Source organism: Macrosteles quadrilineatus, unplaced genomic scaffold, assembly GCF_028750875.1.
Source record: "Macrosteles quadrilineatus isolate MER2022 unplaced genomic scaffold, UCM_ALF_1.0 Scaffold_5__1_contigs__length_97177068, whole genome shotgun sequence".
In the NCBI taxonomy this organism is placed as follows: Eukaryota; Metazoa; Arthropoda; class Insecta; order Hemiptera; family Cicadellidae; genus Macrosteles; species Macrosteles quadrilineatus.
Window position 1 is genome coordinate 13,368,536 of NW_026542598.1, and position 19,791 is coordinate 13,388,326.

Consider the following 19,791-nt stretch of genomic DNA (forward strand, 5'->3'; position numbering starts at 1 on the left):
TACCAAGTTTCTACGCCCAGCCGTTCTCTCAAATTAGCTGTGACAAAAACCCCGTTTTCCTCCATAAGAATAACATGGGATGGGAATTTAAAGGCCATGGGGGCAGAGCCCCAAGGGAATTCACCATGTTTCTCTTTTAATGGCTCATCTACAGACCAAGACCTTTCTTTAGACACCTCTACCGAGTTTCTACGCCCAGCCGTTCTCTCAAAATAGCTGTGACAAAGACAGTTTCAAATTAATATATAGATAAAAATACACCTATTATACTGAGAAATAACTTCAGAAATCTCGGACATCCATAAAGCTTGGCTGAAAAACAGATGTGTCACAATGAGGGCCAGAAGATTCCCCGATTTGGAGGCTAAGTCCGTTTCCGTGACCTACAGGACTGGGAGGAAATCTCTCCCTTGGGCTATCAACTAAAGCAAATCTAGCTTTTGCAGGAAACTTCAGGAAAATGTTGACTCTAATCCTTAGGGACTGGGCTACAAGTTTCTAGCCTAAAAATTTGGCTTCTGATCTCTACCTTCCTTCATGGAGGGCCCCATCATGGATAGGATTGTCAACACCATGTTTTCATCTTATTCCCAGAGGCCCTATTTTAATTACAGCGGGGTAGGGGACATTCTTCTCTTTAGCATCGAGAGCTGGAAACATCGGTTCTCTCCCTGAAAAATATAAAAGAATTGTAAAAAGTCTTGGGTTTTACGTATATTATAACAGTTTATGAAAAAAGAAAAACGGGAAAGTATGAACACTAAAATTATACGTTGAGGTTTTTGTTAGTTAATATTGTATAAATATACTACATTTTTGTAGTAAGGGGCCGTGCTCTGAATGTTTGTACTGGGCTCCGCACCATCCAAGGCCGACTCTGAGTCAATGACATCTCTACTTCATGAGTGTGTTATAGTCAAATCTACCTTTCACTGGAGGAAGTAGTCTTCCAAGTTACAAGTTCGCAATCAGTCAGGGTGGCGATCAAACAGTGATTGTTTAGTGACATGAATGTAAAGGCTTTGGAAATGTAATGAGAAAATTATTAAGTTGATGGACAGAAGTTGATGAGTAATTTTAACAGATGAAGCATAATGACAGTAGGTTGATCAATTTCTTTTGCTTTTCAAACCCATATAAAAAAAATAAAATAAAAAAATGAACATGAGGACTTGGTTGCAGTAGTGTTGCACTCTGGGTTAACTCTCAACTTGTTCAACTATAACTTTTAAATGTTTCTTGACTTTTGATAACATTAACCTGGGTTTCTATGACTTACACACATTACACCTGTATGCTAACCTGCTAATGTGAACAGGTTTGGTTCTACTTGGCTTGTATGGGTATTCCCAATAGTGGTAAATTTAACAGTGTGGGAATACTCTGTGCCGTCTCGGAAAAACCTGGGGTGGCCTACTAATATATGAGGTTTTTGGCGTTACCACCCCACTACACGTTTGGGTATCCCCATTGAAACTTTGTATCCATTGCAAGCTCCTGTAGATATTGGACGATCCTTTCATTTTTGACATGAGTGACATTCATGCATGGTGCAGAATTTCAGCTGGATGCAAATGTTTTGGAGCTAGGAAACTTCCCCAAGTTTGCAGCAGACTGTCAATTCCTACCACTCATATATTCCCACAATTGCTTTCTTTTCAGACTCTGTCATAGTTACTCACCAAACCTGACTGAGAAGGTTTTTGAACCTTAAATCTGTCTGAAATCTTTGCTTTAAAAACCTATTTATTCATAAATAAAATGTAAACACTTCTGAAAACACTAAAAGGAATTAAAGGTTTAAAGGTAAAAAAAAAATATGTTTCAAATTTTCATCAATATTTTATTGAAGACTTCAGTAACAGTGTGATGACTATTTACCTGGTATCAGAATCCTAGGATCTTATTCAATACAATCGTTAACCGTTAACAAACATTACATTGTCTCATGTTTTAACATCATTTTCAATATTTTAAGCTGAATCTCATGATTATGAGTAAAAACAACAGATGATTTAACTTTCTTAAACATATAGCGGCATTTTTGAGAGTGATCATTTCATTTAACCCCCGTCATATAGTGATGGAGTACTCTACCTAATGAGTTGAAAATAGATAAAGTAAAAAAAGATTATCACCAATAAGCAATTTTATTTTGATTATTACCCATTACTTTAAAACCTATTTACTTAATCTTTTTCATAATATCCAGGTAAAAGTAATTTTTAAAACCACATAATAAGGTTGTTAATAAAATTCCCCAAACATTGTAATACATATATTTCACATCTTTTGGATCAAATTATCCGTTAAATTATTATAGAAAGTTAAAGCATCTATTGAAGCACATATAAAGTGAACATTTTATACAATAGCCTACACAGAACACACACATCAAGAAGTCACAATGCAACCTTTTGAAATGATTTATTGTATATTTAGAATACAAAATCACTGATTTTGAAAATAAATTTAACTTCTCTAAGGACAAAGAAATCTTAGTTCTCAAAATATACAGCTTCGCGATATGTATCGAATAGATATTTTTAATTATTGCTCGTTACATTCTTGCAACAGTCTCATAGAAAGTTTTAAGTAAAGGATTACAATTTTCAATAAATACAATTAAAATAGTCTGTACCAGAGTATTTTTATATTTTTTACCAACGGACGGGGCTAAAAAGGAAATGCTCTACAAAATTTGTGCTAAAATTTTCATCACTGATATTAAACCTGTATCATAATCAGAATACATATTTACATTTTCTAAGAACCAAGGCTGAGATGCTGTGTTAGTGATCTTGAATACAATAAACCATTTCAAGATACCCAGCATGTGTTAACATTAGCTTTACTATATTGCCTTATCTATAATGTTAAATAACATTCCCATTACAAAAGTAATAGGTGTAACAGTACAGTCTAATCTTTGGTTTTCAAGCTGTTTTCATAAGGAAAAATCAACAGAAAATGCTTAAATTAAATACTTTACATCAACTTGTTATTGCACATAATATAAACTTTGTAATTATTTTACAGTGACTAGTTTTAATTTACAAGTTTTATACTAGCTTTGATAAAACTACAGTTAAACAATCGGAAAAAAGACGATTAAACATGAGTGGGTTTTAAAAGGAACTTTGGTGCTCAAATAGATAATTTAAATGATAATATTTTTCAATTCAAATACTTTTTACATTTTTTAACGAAATAGCAGTGCTTTAATGAAAAATAATATATAGATAGATAAGTTGAATTGTGGAATAAAAATGTATAATACATTAAAGTCCTCTTTAAATAGTTTATTCTAATTTAAAATATATCACCTGCAAAATATATTGTTATCAAGTTTTATCTTGTCTATTCACATCAATATCATCAAAATCAATTAATGAACAGACAATTTTGGCAGTGGGCAAAAGTAAAACTCGTCAGATTAAAATTAAGTTTTAATGTCTTGGGTAAAATACCTTGTTTCTAATCAACTAATTTAAAATTTAGATAACAAATTAAGTGGTTTATTGTTTTACACCTCAAAATGATGTACACATGCAGTTTTATGATACAACAACTCTATCAACATAGAGTGTTCATTTAGTCTCACCAAACAAGTATGCAACCTAAAGTATTTCATGTGTCATGATCTATAAGAATTTATGGCAGTATTTTTTTTCAATCTGCAAACATCATCTGGGTTTTTTTCCGCTAAGGCACAAAAGCTTAGTGGCTATTGTTTGAGAAATATATAAATTTGGAGAAACCCAATTCCACTTATTTTTGTGTACTCCTAAAATAACAACATCAATACATGGTTAAACAGCTAACATTGTAAAGATCATTCTCTATAATTTTGAACAGTGTAAATTTCAGTATTGTATTAAAATAGCTGTAAATTTTCAGTTGCAAGGTTTGAGCAGATACACCAGAAATGCGGTACTAACTTTTCAATGAGAAAATTAAAACATTCATTCGATGCGGATTCAAAAATCTGTCAAGAATGAAACCCAACAACAATTTTACATAATATATTAACAACATTTATGAAAAAGAAGTAAGTATAAAACATACATACTAAAAGATATGTATACAGCACTTTTATTATAGAACTATTTCACTACAGAGCAGCAAAATAAAGTTGCAATATTTTTATATATTTTTTAAACTTATATGAAGTAAATGATCACAAAATATCATGAAAACAGTAAACAAATTGAAGAGGCCTCCTTATAAGTATATTGATTCTTAACACAATTAATGGGTAATATAAAAGTCCTTAATCTACTTGTATATTGTCTTAATTTCTTTAGAGATACATTTTATATAGATATTCTTTTCAAAACTAAATTCTTTCATTGTGCACCCACATAATTGCCATGAAACCTCACTTTTTGGTACAAATTAAGTAAGTATACTGTATCTAAAAAAATATTTGTTAACAATAAAAGCCTTTGTAACGAATGTACCTACATGTTCAATTTATTTCAAAACATTCACTTAGATCTAGTTTCGTTTTGATACACCAATTAAAAGTATAAAATATTTTCGTTAAGATATTGGCGTCTAAAATTATCTAGCAAACGTTTACCACACCATTATAATTTTTTTTGATCTTATAAAAATGGAGGCCCACTACTCTAAACTATGACTCCTAAAGAATTCCCTACAAGAGATTGGAAAAATTCCTCAGAGAAACATAGCTGCCAAACGGCTAACATGTTTAACAACATTTGTTACTCTTACTGCTTATTAATGGTATGACATTAAGACACTTTATGTTTTATTATTTATAAACACACCAACTCGTTTGTGTGAACTGCGATGGACATTAAATACTGGTTATGAGTTTAATGACAGCAAGATTAATGAAAGTGCCCACTGAAAGCTTCACTATAAGCGTTACACTCAACTGAAACTCTACAATAACAGTCTACGAAGATCTGAGAATCATTGGTTATGTATTATCAATGTTATGATATCAACAGTTTCATAATAAGTAATAATTAAATACATACATCACAAAACTTAGGGTCGACTGTAAACATATTTTTGTCAAGACAATATTTAAATTGTTTTTGATACAATATAACCATTGCATGAATATTTTTGTGCTAGAAAACCTCTTTCATACTAAATTACATAATACAACTTACAATGGAAAATACTATAAATAAGAATGTTCTTATGAGAAGTAATCATTCATTTAATTACAAAACTGTTTATACATCAACTATTACAACATTCCAATTACACTAAGATCACCTTCGATTTTGTATTGAGTATTTACCAGGTAACGTATAGTGAATCTATACGAGAATGAAACAAAGTCAAAATAAATATTAACGTATCACAGTGAATCAACTAGTAATATACATCAATAACTTAACATGAATGTCATAACATTTATAATAATAACCAATTTCATAATTTACATATCGCCGAAGATTCCTGCAAAGGTTTTCCGCAGGTTTTTCATTGTGTCTTCTGTGTCCTCACCTCCGCCCGGACCTCCTACACTGCCCGTGGTGGATCCTTGACGACCAAAAGCTGCTCGCTGACTCTGAGCCGAGTCTTCCGTTCGTCGCGCTGCTGACTGCTGACTCACGCTGCTCATTGTGCTGCTTTGCGATGCTGCAACAAATGGTCTTTACTACTCACCGCCGCTGACAACAAACAAGAAACACTCGTAACAACGATTACCTTACCTTCCTTGCTGGCAAATAGATCACTTCAACATCAGGCAGCAGTCCCTAGTGTTTACAAGCAATATTAAAAGCAATGGATCTACTAAATGTGTTTTTCTCGCCATGCAAATGAATTTAGTGAACCAAGCATAAAAGACTTTTTGATGATAAAATGTTGACTTTATAATGCAACTTACTAAGCTATCCACTAACAAGCTTTTGTAGTGAATTCTTTTCATGAAATCTGACAGATTAATATCCATAATGGCTTTATTGGAAGCTTTGAAGACATCTTTGACAGAAATTTAAGTTTCAACTTCTCAAAACAATTTATTTCTAAGTAAGAACCAGTAAATAATGTGTGTTTCAATTATACTTAATTTCAATCTATTTAGTAGTAAATAATTGTGATAGCCTATTTATCACTCTGCTGTCATAACAGTATTGATTCATGATAACATAGTTTGCCGTAGCAGAGGTGTATATCTCTATACCAGAAGTAATAGGTGGGCTTAATCCTGGTATTGGTAGTGTGGTTTGTGTGAACCACTCTTATGCTGCTTGGTTGAGCTTGGATAACAATGATTAAAATGGTTCAATACCAGTAAATAATTTTAAACCACAAGTATTTTGATGCCAAATTTACCATAAAATGGCCAAATAAACACTAACTGATATTAACAGGTTCGCTACGGCCCACCAAAGGCGCAACGTCGAGCGAACTTGTTTGGCTTTAAAATATTTCGGTCTGATGAATAGCAAATGACGTTCAGTGATTGCTGCGTTACGACGAGAGTCGACGTAGTTTGCTGAAACACTCAAAGATAGCAGCATTGTCTGGAACTAGCTAGCCAGCCTCATTTTATTGCCAATTGAAGGGAGAAAGACGGGTCAACAAGTTGATTTCTAAGCTTGCCAGAAGGGGATTTCACAGGGAAATTTACTACCAACCTACACCAAAATAAAGCAACCATTCCTTACTAAAGACAGACATAAAAATACCCGTTCTTCCCGGTGTGCGGTTGCGCAGAAATTGAATCCAATATAGGCAATACCGGCACTCACCGGTGTGCGTTCAGCGTGGCAGAAAGGAACTAGAGCACTCACCATAGTGAGTGGCCCGCAGCAAACGTGTTATCTGATGATTATTTAGTATGGAAATTTAAGGAACAGTCCAAAGCATGCCACTCAATCCAGATATTTAGGGCTTGCTATACCGGTACATTTTGATTTAGTGAAACTCCGTATACTATTTTTAAACTTAAGTAAATAATATTTTAAACCAATTCTAACCTTGTTAATTTTATTTATTGAAGAAAAATCTGACTATTTAAAAACCTGTTACAGATGTTCATAAAAGTCACTAACCAGAACACTTAAGACTATTTTATACTTATTTTTTTACAATGTTGATACACCAAGGGGTAAAGATGAATGGAGTCTACGAGTCTTGAACTCATGAGATAATTAATGGCTTTGCTCTTGCCTGAATTCTTTTAGGACTATTTGTTAAGTGTCGTGTCAAGGACCTTCTTAGTGGATAAAACTAGCAATCTTCTGATTGTAGATCATAAATCCAGTCTTTTGAAATGACACCCACCTTGTATATCACTATCAGCCCTTTTTAATACAGCTTTAAGGCTATTCGGTCATGGACGTTATTTTCATATTTCAAATTCATTTGAATTAATTAACTTAATTGAGAAGCAGTGTTGTAAAATCTATAAAAAAGTGCCTTAACCTAATAAATGGTTATTTATTAATACCACTTGAACTAGGCCTACTCTTACACAATACCATTATATGAACTGTGGTGTAAGTACATCCCTGAAAAATAGAAAAGTTTCTGGCCCTGTTGAGATTCCCGGGAGACTTCCTCTAGAAGGAATTTTCAATCCAACCAATGGCCTAAGTACATTGAGCGGCGCCCCCCACACTACATGTGGATGATGCCCATGTGAAACATCGCCACTCATGTTTTATTCGTTTATCTCAGCAAAAGCCGTTATCGCGGGAAAATCCAAAAACTCTCGTGTAAGTCTTTTCACCATTCGGTTACAAAAACTTCATCATCATTTTCCGTGATCGTGGCAACCTTGCTTTACCACCTTGGTGGGGGCCTTTTCTTGTACATCATCCGTGGTATTGAAGATATCACCATCGTCTCCGGAGGTCATGGAAACAGTGTCATATTTTATCCGCAATTTCTGCGAAATCATAAATTTTTTCTTTGGTCTTGAAGACATCATCTTTGTCTCCCACGGTCACGGTAACAAAGTCATCTTTTTCTGCGATTGCGACAAAATCATGAATATCTTCTTCAGTCTTGTAGTCATCATCTTTGTCTCCCACGGTCACGTAAACAATGTCATATCTTTCCGCAATTGGGGGAAAAATCATAAATTTCTTAGTTGGTCTTGTAGTCAACATCTTCGTCTCCCGCGGTCACGAAAACGACGTAATCTTTTTCCGCGATTACGGCAAAATCATAGCTATATTCTTCTGTCTTGAAGGCATCATCTTCGTCTCCCGCAGTTATGGAAACAAAGTCACCTTTTTCCGCGATTGAGGTGAGCGGTGGCAATCGGACCTCAGAACCCCCTGGACTTCGGCGCCCCCTCGATTGCTGCACTGCAGGGGTTGTGGTGTTGTTATTTATACCACTGTATATGATTAACGGTTGTAATGATTTGCTTCAAAATTTGTTTGGTAGAATGAGAAAAAAATCAATGTGATAAACAAAGAAATGTGATAAAGACCAGCTTAAATTCTTGTGGAATACAGGATAGTTTTCTCCTGACGTGCATAATATAGTGTTAACACAGGTATTTAAACTAAACATATGTAACAAGGATTTTATCTGAAAAATCTTCTCTATTTCAGAGATATGTAATTAAAAACCAACACAATCTTTTGGTAAAATCTAAAAAGTCAGATTTAAAATATTTTATTTTATAAAAATAAATACCAAGTGGAAACTAAAAATTCATAAACTAAAATTTATTTAGTCTAATTTTAATGTCATCAGTTATTAATCATTAAGTACTAACGAGTAAAATTAAAAGTGGACATAAATTACTACACTTATCAAGAATCATTTCAATTTATTTTTCTTCTTTGTACACAGTTAACTAAACATTTAAGAGTTATAGATAACTAACATTAAAATATCACAGGAAAGAATTGGAAGGTACTATATCTTAGATCACAGAAGTTGAAGAAAATATGACTATTTTGATAACATGAAGTAGAACTTTAAACAGTTATCTAAGTGTGGAGTTTTGGTACTTGTATGAGATAGATTGATAGATAAGAGCTACAGCTCATTCCTAAAAGCAGTTACAATTCCTCTTCTCACACATTTAATACTTATATCCTACACACCTTCAGTTATGCATAAAAAACTACTAGACTATGCTTTATGACTGCTTTAAATTAGTCGTAGTTCTTTAATTTATTAAAAAGACGATTATTTTTACTCCAATTTGTATTAAACTTCTATAATTGGATAATTTTGGTTTTAGTGACAGGTAGGTTTACATTTAAAGATATAACTTCAAATTTAAAAGCGCTCACTTTGCTAAAGAAAACACAAGCCATGCACAGCAGTTTTGCTTAAAGCCACAATCTTACCATCAAACTACAACTCCAAACAACTAACTACTTTATCCAGAATAACGGCTAGAAACCGTACAACATTACAAACAGTTTTCTTAGTTAATATTTAGTAGTATACAACATAGAGTATTTTTTTGTATAGAAATCACATAAACTTTTCTTCCATTTCAAAGTTGTGGCTGAAGTACAGTTTAAAACAATGTTTTACAGTCAAACTAGAATATCAATTATACTATCGATACTTAAAAAAATTACAAATAGGTATATCAGTTATTCAGACTATTGTTAGGCTCCCTCAATTCAATTACTTATATCATCAAACTACAAGAAATACAAAAAAATGATTGTCGATACATTGAACTAGTAATATAAGTACCGGTACAACATTGAATTGACATTAATTTACTCAATCTGGAAGTAATTGTTAATCATCTTTACTGTATTATTGCCATTAAAGGTTAGGTTATCCAGTTTGCATCATAGATTCTAATGTTATGCTGAGGATCATGTGGCTGTTTTGTGTACCTATGTGTGTGTAGAGAGATATCTGAGAAAATTCATCTTATCATTGGTGCATGATCAAACAGAAATGATGTTTAAGTAAAACAAATCTAATTATGTGTCATGTTTGAAATACTGATAATTATTGCAAGAAGTTTAATGATGCTTTTATAGGTTGTGAATCACTCAAAACTTGATGCCAGCTACTAGTACATAGCGTTACGCTGGGGCTGCAGACTGTAACGTCGGGATTTACCTTGAGAATCTCGGCGGGGTTGTGGGCTTGTTCCGGAAGCGGGAAGGTCCGGAATTCCCGGTCGTTCCTCCGGAGGAGTAGTGGGGGCAGCAACACTCCCCACAGATCCTCCGTAGCCGCTGGTGGTGCTCTGAACACTGGACATGGAGGTGCGGGAAGCAGTCTTGGTAAGGGTGGCTGGGCGACAGAGTTGCTGAAACAAACAGACAGGGTTTTTACAAAACCTGTAGCTGTGAAATTTATTTAGATGCAGACTGAAAAATGCCTGGGAATAAATCACATATTCCTTAGTGTCCCACCTTCCAAGATTTTTATGAATTTGCTGTGACCAGGCCGAGTTTTTGTTTTCGCAATGGCAGAAAGCGGTTGTGATAAGCGACTATAGGCGATGTTCACCGTTTATCCGCGATTGCAGGAGACATTGATGATGATTCTGCAACAATGGAAGATGTTCACGATTTTGCTGGGACCACCGAAGATATTCTTGTTTCTGCCATGGCTGCAGAAGAGATTCTCCATTTCATGTTAGCTTTGTACTATAACGTCTTTGAAAAAATAATAAATTCTGAAAATTAGCTCAGAATTGACAAATTTTCAAAATACGTTTTATATGTTTTACATTCTTTATTTTTGATTTTTTTTAAGAAATCTTTTTGACAATTTATGGGAAAAATATTAGTCTAAGTCTTTGGAAGGACATTGCCCCTCCATGCTATCAAGCAAGTGTGATGAGTATATGGGGCTAGTTTATGAGTATAGTAAAACTAAAAAAAATTGTAAAATGGTAGTAATGGTGGGATGGCTCAGTTGGTAGCGTCACGGACTTTGGGCCAAAGGCAGCGATGTCGTGGGTTCAGATCCTGGTCACTGCCACAAACATTTTATCAGTACAGTTCACCTTCCTACTGTACCGGCTCACACCCCTTGCTTTGCTGAATACGTTCCACGCACAGATCTGTAGTCTATGTGGACAGGCAAATGCAAGGTTAAAAGTGGGCGCCAACCTCTTAAAAAAAAAAAAAAAAAAAAAAAACTGACTAGTAAGTTAGCTTGTAAAGTCATTCTGTGTAATTGGAACTTAAGACTAAGATTTTTCAGCTAAGCAGCTGGGTATTTATAATTTGCTGGTTATTATGAAATAAGAAAATGTTATTATATTAGCATGATGACGTATATTAAATTGAATTACTTACCTGCATTCTCTGGGTGACCAAGTCAGCGATGTGTCTACGATCTTCCTCCTGAGTGTCTCCCATGAGAGACAGAGCACTGTCGTTGACCTCTATGATGAACTCTCGTCCGTCCCTCGCCACGATCATCTCCAGGGCGCAGATGTCTAGACCTCCAAACATGGCTGCTACTTCGTCCAGCCACATCTTGTACCTATCTGGCATCTGGATTTGCTCAAGCATCGCAGAACCTGTGTTCGTTTTCCAGTTTCCTGATATTGATTTCCTCCTGAAAAAATATTTTATTTTATCCTGGACTGTGAATACTGAATATTAAGTAATCTATGAAAAGTTTCAGCAAACTAATTATGACAGCGAGAAGAATGCATTCAAAATCAAAAGATTGGGACTTTGAATTAAAAATTTGTAATCACCAAGTAAAATATGACATTAATTTGCTCATGCTCAGTTTTTATACCGCATTGGATGTCCAGAAATCAAACTATGTTTACACACTCCATCTTACTATGTATTTCCTCATACTATGCCTCAAACAAGTGGGTCTATAAGATGCTATCCTCAAAGCCAAAGGGCGAACAAACTGATCCTGACAAATCCGGTTTCTAGAAACTTTTAAAATTGTTTTTGATTCCTTTCTGAATGTTATGTATTTGCCATAATTGGCATTATGATATAACTCAAGATTCCCAACCCTATATGACAATTATTTTTGTCATGGTATTAAATCAATCTTAGGGAAAATCAATGCTCTCCCACCAAGTATGAATCACGTACTGTGCGTTTCTGTGATTCTGTGGGATGGGAGACATTAAAATCCTTTGCCAGTTAACGGCTGAGTACACAGAAAGGTGTGTAGACTTATGAAATGTGTATAAGTGGCTGATGGAGTTTGCAGAAGGCCGTACACATCTGCAAAATGAGGCCAGCAGCGGGTGTTAATCAGTTCCCACCGAGACAGAGATTTAAGTGGAGCAGTGGAGGATACTTTGCTTGCTGATCGGCGTGTTTAAGACAATCAGGGTTTACCGTTGACTTTATTGTCGTAGAGAGACTTCCCACAACAGTTAATCGATATCTCTTTCATTCACAGCACAATCCGCATGCAAAATTAAAATTACGCTATGATTATCGGACATTTCATACTTGGCTAGAGCATATATTTCTTCACATAGTTTTTTGATACTATAACGAGACTAAATGTCACACAGTGATGAATACTGTGCTAGAATTAATCATAGTGAATAAGTTAAGAACATGATTGTTGTCTCAGATTTGATTTTGGTAACTTGAAATGACATGGAGCTTAAAGGAGAACTTGATTTACAAATAGTCCTTGTATATAACCAAATACAGAAATTTATTATTGCAGAAACACAAATGTTTAAAAACTCACATGAAAGACTTGTAGTTATCGCCAATTTTCTGCACATGAATGTCGTACTTGCTGTCAACGTAGGGCTCAGTAGTGCAGTAAGTATTGGCGACTGCCACAACTGAAGCCATGTCTTGGAAGTCTGCGTTGTTTTCTACTTTTACTTTTCCCAAGCCACTGTGTGCGTGGCCGATTTTGAACACAACTGGGAATCTAGGTGCACTCAGCTGATGAAAAGAATAAATAGATGAAAATCCTATACTCTAATACGATGCTATGTCTGTTTGTGTGTAATGTCTGTCTGTAATATAAAACTCAAAATCCAGCGGAAGGATTTTGACCAAATTTTGAAATTATAGGGACTTATAGCCCTAAAACATGATTGGCAACAGCCACTACCTCCTGAAAATTTGTATTTTGCCACACAACTCATTTGAAAATTTAAAAATTTAATATTGGCCATATTGGTTAAGTAACTATATTGGTTGAATAAAAAAACAAGGAAAAAGTAAACAAAAGACAGTTTGAAAGGTGTGTCTCTAACAAGCCATCCACTGTATACTAGCAAATTACAAAATACAGTACAAAGGGAAAAAATAAGTTGTAACTATTGAGCAAAGATTACACTGAAGATTACTCGATACAGGGGAATATAGAGCAAGTGTTGATGAGTGTTTGGTGTTGGTGACGTTTGAGTGTGCTGGAGTCAACTGAATGTTTCTCTCTTATTCATGGGTAGATTTTACAATTTGTATGCACTATTTTTTATAGTTTACATAGTTTGGACAGCTGTATTCAGTTGAATTAGTATTTAGGTTACTTGTATTACAATAATGAAAAATAACCACAAAGAATTAATTAAACATTTTTAAAAATTGACATGGGTCCTATGAGTTGCCATGCTGGTGACGAACAAACAACGAAATATAAACAGAAAATCAAAACAAAAGGAAGAAATTCCAATCACATATTTTATTTACAGCATGGGGTGAAAACATAGTAGTCTGCACATTAGATATTTGTGGTCGAGTTTTTGACCACTGGACAACCTCTAGTTATAACTTAAGAGGAAAGTGAAGAATGCAACACTTACTAAAAATAAGGAAAACTTATTTAGTCAACATCAGCTCACTCAAAAACAGGAAAGACGTTTAAAAACATAATTAAATTTTTTAGAGAAGTGCAGTATCCATAGTCAATGATATAGTACATAATAAAACTCAAAACAATGTTATTCTCACCATCTCTCTGAAGTTTGGATAGTAAGTTTGTTCAATAAGAGGGAAGTTTTCTTTGCCTAATCGTCTTTGTATTTGGAGGAGATGAGCAAATACCCAAGGTTTATCCTGAAAAAATACCAAAATGTTATGAGAAATTTATATGGTACCAGAATAAATAAGTAACTTACAAACAAAAGCTTATCATAAAATCAGATTATGCTATGTTTTTGTTTATAATCTCTCATTGCCACTGACAGTGATGAATCATTGTACCAAACACTAACTGCACCACTCATTTAAATTGGCCTGAACAGCTGTTTAGTTGAAGTTTAAAGTATTGCAATTTTACTTCTTTTCTCTCAATCCTTGAACCTTATTGGTCCACTCTAGTTGTTAAGTAAAAAAACAATGCTGTTAAGTAAGTAAACAATGCTGTTAAGTGAATCTTTCCAATTCTAAGAACTGAACTGAAACTAGTTTAAAAACCGGGTCGTATGTTAAATTGTTTACCATCTTTAAAATTGACAGCATAAATTAAAGCAAACTGTGTAGTAAGTGGTTCAATTTCATACCTGGAAGTTATATACAGCATGTAAGGTGTTTATGCTAGGTACTCCTCCAAACTTGAATCCCAAAAGCAGATTCTTATTATCCTCTCCAGCATCCCTGAGGTTTTGTCGAATCAGCACAAAGTCTGGCCTGAATGATCTGAAACATAGCTTTTGTGTGATTTCTTGTTGAGGTCTATTGGTCGAAAACTGTGCAAAATAGATGAAACACTATTTGTGTTTCATTGTTTTGCCTTCAATGTAGAATGCCATCCTGTCAGAAGTTAGGTCTCCCTGTAGGTGGCACTCTATAAGGAGGTTGAAGTATTTTTCATTTTGACACAGATGATGTCCGAAGACCAAGAATATACAGTGTGACAACAGGAGGCCGTTATTTTACCCAAATGTTTTGGTGTAAAAGGAGGAGAGAGGGGGGGGGGGAAGAAAATTGTCAGAGGCAACAGGAGGTTCAATGTTAAGGAACCCCTCATTCAAATATAAGTGTGTAATATATTTTGACGTGGTTGTTGTCCAAGAAGACCACAATCTACAGATAAATAGTTTTCATTACAGGATGAAGGTCTGTTGGCACTATACATTTATATACATACATATAGTCCCCATAAGCAAAAAATACTTGTTCAAATTACTACATACACAAATGTATCTTTAGGCACAATAGCACTTGTAAAAGTCAGGGCCGGATTTAGCATTTTTGCGCCCCTAGGCCCAAATAATTTTCCGCCCCCTAGTCTGGTCACAGTTTTTACTTTCCTTCAAACCTTTATTAAAAACTATATCATGCCCATAGGCCTAAGTTAATTGCTTGAATACCACTCCTCGTTGGAATCATTGCAAGTTTTTTTTTTAATTGACTTGTTTAGCCTTAACAAAATACCGTCTTAAACACTTTTAGCAATTTTATGCTTTTTTTAATAATTGCTCACGTTTGTGGCCGGGGTGGGACTGAAACAAAACAACTGAACCCACCGAGCATTCCTGCAAAAAAACATGGCCATTGATTCCAATTATTCCAGGCCCAAAAGCATGAACTCCATACAGTACGTGACACCATAGATTAAACATACGTACTCCTTTAGTAGATTTGTCATCATTTTGGATTAGCTGAAAACAATTCTTGTTATTTAAAGGGGATGTTTATCTATGTTTAAATCTAGTTTAACCAAAATAAAACGATCTAATCATCAACAATAGGTCGTCTCCTGTTTATATTACAAGAAATTAAAACACACATCATAGAACTAACCCTAAAATAATAGAAACAAAATTACGTCAAAACTAACGTGTCCAGTGTCACAACATGAACTACACATGGAAAAATTTTGAATTGACAATGTTATGAGAAGTCGACTTGAGTTATATTTAATCCATGGTCGTACTGCATCTAGGTTATATTTCCAAAGCAAAACAGAGCAATATTCCGCCCAACCGTACCGATCCTTAGGCCTGAGGAGAAAATGACAGCATTAATGGTTCTTTGGAGGGTACTGTATTGAATTTTTCTAAAATTCAATGCAAACTGAGATTAATATTTTTTCGTTAATTTTAAAGGTAAATTCATTGTTGTTTTGATATTCAACAAAACTTAGCCTATGATATATTTTAACTTGATCCTGCAGATAGTTGTAAACTAATCAAAAGATTAGTTAATAAAAATAACTTTTGTTTTGTGATGTGAGGGTGGTAACAATGTCATGTTTAGCACGCATGCGCCCCTTATCACTCTGATCAGTAGTGCCGAGCCCGACCCAACATAGTGGCAGTGCAGTGGCAATACGATGCGTACCCCTTGGGCGCTCGTCAACGTCAACATCCCTACAGCCTACTCCCGTATAACCAATGTTCGTTAGCAATTTTGCAACGAAATTGATGCGTAATTCTGAAAATATAGTTTAAATTTCATAACAAGTATTTCTTCTTATGAACTTCAGAATCACAATGCTTTGGAGTTTTGTTATCATCTATGACTATTTATTTTTATTTTTAGATAGCCTAGGTATAAAAAAAATACTCCGGCCGTGCGCCCTCTGGGACCTTGTGCCCATAGGCCCGGGCCTACCGGACCTATTGGGAAATCCGGCCCTGGTAAAAGTGCTTCTATTTGATGGCATTTGTATCAAACATGTAAACAAAACAACTATATTTGAGTTTTGAATGACCAGTCTGTGACTAGCCATAGTGATATTGGACAAGGATCAATTATCAATTATCAATTATCAATTATTTAAGAAGGGGACGCCACTGTGTGCGTATTCTCATCCTACACTCATCTCCATTCATACTTAGCTTAAAATACCTACTTAGTATGGTCGCCATTTCATTGAAAAGTATTAAAGTAAAGTAAAGTATTTTAACCCAAATATGAGTGAAGGATGAGTGTAGGATGAGTGGCGCGATCTTGTAGTCTTGTTAGGAGACCTAACGGTACTCTTAATATATCTGCTGTTTATAAATATGTTTTCTACCAATATGAATACAGTACATCCCACAAGGTGAACCCCAAAAACGTACCCGCACTGGAAATTTCATGGATACTCATGAAGACCATTAATGTAAGGATCTATTTAAAACCTTTTTTGGTAGATACACATAAAAAAACCAATGCGGAAACAAATATAAGTTCCGACAAATTTACTTAGTTTAAAAGCAACAGATACTACCTCCAACTCCTAAACAGCAAATGTTTCCAATATGTTTGAATTTGGCATTTGGTTTTTCCAAGCCCTACCTGACGACCTTGGTGCCGTTGCGGTAGACTCCCATGCTGACGGTGGTACCAGAGTCACTGTTGGCTGTCACAGATAGCTCTTTGAACTCCGCTTGCTCCACTCGAATGTCGTAATCTCCATGGAGCCTTCGCCCTCGGAAGTACTTAGACCTGCAACAGATATTGCGTTCAGGCTTTGTTACTATTTACAAAACTTGAAGGATTTCATTTTACTACTGCAAGAATACAAGAATTAAAAAGTTTATTTAAATGTTCTGTGAAAAACTGACAAATTTCAAGCCTATAAGATGGAGTCTGTTCTTCAGACTCAATCTTATAAGCAAAAACATTTGCATCTTGAAGAACCAACATGTCGTACCTTTATCACACTACTTCAAACCATACCTGATTGGCAGCAGTCAGCATACCTTTATCCGTGGTTATTTTTTATTGTGTACCTAAGAGTATTGTAAAACAGGTAGTATTATAATATTTGATATAAAGTATGTAAACTATTACCAGTCGGTGTTTTGGTCATCTATAACAAGGAGTGTGAAGCAGCGGTCTTTGTTGAAGACAGGTCTGCCAGCTGCTCCAGTCACTGCGGCCCCTGGTAGAAAAAAAAAGTTGCCTGGTTATAGAAGAGATTTATGCCTCACAGACAAACACAGATTTAAAATTTGATATATTATTGCCAAATAAAAGTTGTTACGGTTGAATTTAGAAATATAATGCTAAATGAAAAGTAACTTTGCAAAATTGTTCCAGCACTCAACAAGTAGACACAATAAAAACGAACCTACAATTTTTGTAGCAAAGACATTAATGTTTACCAAGTTGTTTTAGGACCTCCTTGCTAGATAACTATATGACAAAAGCATATAAAATGTTTAAAAAACTGTGTATGCCTAACTAATGAAAGTTTAATATTTATAAAAAATATTTAGTGTGAAACTAGCTGTTACCCACGGGCTTCACCCCGTTTGACATCATAAGTATTAATTGATAGTCAAAGGTATTAATAAAACTATTGATTGGTTAAGTTAAGCTGAAATAAACAAAACGGAATATAGTTATACAAACAAATAATCACACCTGATTTTAATAAGGTAATAAATTGAAAGAATAACACACAAATAAGTACAGCTGAGGTATTATTAACATTAGGTACCGGTATATGGAAAGTTCCCTTCAGAAAGGAATTACGACCTTCAAGGGCAATTTATGAAAAAATTGATAGTTTTGCGCAAGGTTTCTTGTCGTGACAAACATTTTAGGTATATGGTTTGGTGACTTATTGTAGTTTTATCAAAAGTTCATGGGTACTTTGTGATTTATATCTGAATGTGGCTAACTTAAGTATGAACTTTACAGAAATATAACTTAGTTTTGTACTGTACAAATAATAAGTTTAATGAAAATACTACAGCAAATATTTACTGCAAGGACAAGAACATTAATTGTGAATGAAGGCATTGACTACATATACCCTACTCATGAAGGTCATATATTGCATTCTGTTAATGATTGGCTGATTACTCCTTATCCTGAAGTCAAACATGATTCCATATTCTCTCTGATGTGTATTTGCTTGCACTGAATTATACAGCATTGTATATAGCTTTTTGAAACAGAATATAGGCTAATATATTCTCATTGGCAGAGAATTATTGGAAAACAGGCATCACAGACACAATGACAGACAAACAGATAGACAGAAATTGAGATAAAGACTCGGTAAAAACAAAACTAACTAAAAACTTCATGGTTCTAAGCAAAGCCTAGTAATTTTATTTATGAGACATATTATTTTAAAGTTTTATAATTCAATATTGTTGAATACAGTACTATTACTATATTTGATTATTATAGTACCTGGGGACCGAGCTTTGCTCGGAGAAAATCATTAGTTCACTCTGAAAGCAGTCTTAGTATCGGAGATACATAAATCTGTTCCCAAACTCCACACGGCTCGCCTTTACAACGTCATACACCATTTCCTACGTCATGGACCTGTTTCCCTCCATTCCCATAGCACTTTAAGATTGTAGATACCTTAATCTAATCGTTATTAACAGTTCCCACACTCCGGACAGCTCGCCTTGACTACTTCCTTCACCACTTCCAACGTAGCGGACCTGTTTTTCTCCCTTCCCATAGCATTTCAGAATTGCAGATACGTTAATCTAATCGTCATAAACAGTTCCCACACTCCATACTAATCGCCTTTACTACTTCCTTCACCACTTCCTACGTCGCAAACATGTTTCCCTCCCTTCCCATTGCATTTAAAGATTGCAGATTCATTAATCTAATCGTCATAAACAGTTCCCACACTCCGGACAGCTCGCCTTGACTACTTCCTTCACCACATCCTACGTCGCGGACCTGATTCCCTCCCTTCCCATTGCATTTAAAGATTGCAGATACCTTAATCTAATCGTCATAAACAGTTCCTACACTCCGAACAACTCGCCTTTACTACTTCCGTCACCACTTCCTACGTCGCGGACCTGTTTCCCTCCCTTCCCATAGCATTTTAGGATAGCCCATACCCTTATCTAATCGTCATAAACAGTTCCCACACTCCGGACAGCTCGCCTTGACTACTTCCTTCACCACTTCCTACGTCACGGACCTGTTTCCCTCCCTTCCCATAGCATTTTAGGATTGCAGA

General features: G+C 34.9%; 1 protein-coding gene across 3 annotated transcripts in view; it reads right to left on the bottom strand.

The window, feature by feature from the left end:
* Positions 1–1,822: 1,822 nt before the first annotated feature.
* LOC128994137 (synapsin) overlaps positions 1,823–19,791 on the bottom strand; it is a 41,512-nt gene continuing 23,543 nt past the window's right edge. For all 3 annotated transcript variants that reach the window (XM_054418438.1, XM_054418436.1, XM_054418437.1), the window contains exons 5-12: positions 17,634–17,724; positions 17,136–17,285; positions 14,411–14,546; positions 13,860–13,964; positions 12,640–12,845; positions 11,250–11,514; positions 10,057–10,249; positions 1,823–5,628 (exon numbers count right to left, since the gene is read on the bottom strand). In XM_054418438.1, coding sequence (XP_054274413.1) covers positions 5,426–5,628; positions 10,057–10,249; positions 11,250–11,514; positions 12,640–12,845; positions 13,860–13,964; positions 14,411–14,546; positions 17,136–17,285; positions 17,634–17,724 — 1,349 coding nt within the window. In that variant the 3' untranslated portion in view covers positions 1,823–5,425. The remainder of the gene's footprint in view (positions 5,629–10,056; positions 10,250–11,249; positions 11,515–12,639; positions 12,846–13,859; positions 13,965–14,410; positions 14,547–17,135; positions 17,286–17,633; positions 17,725–19,791) is intronic.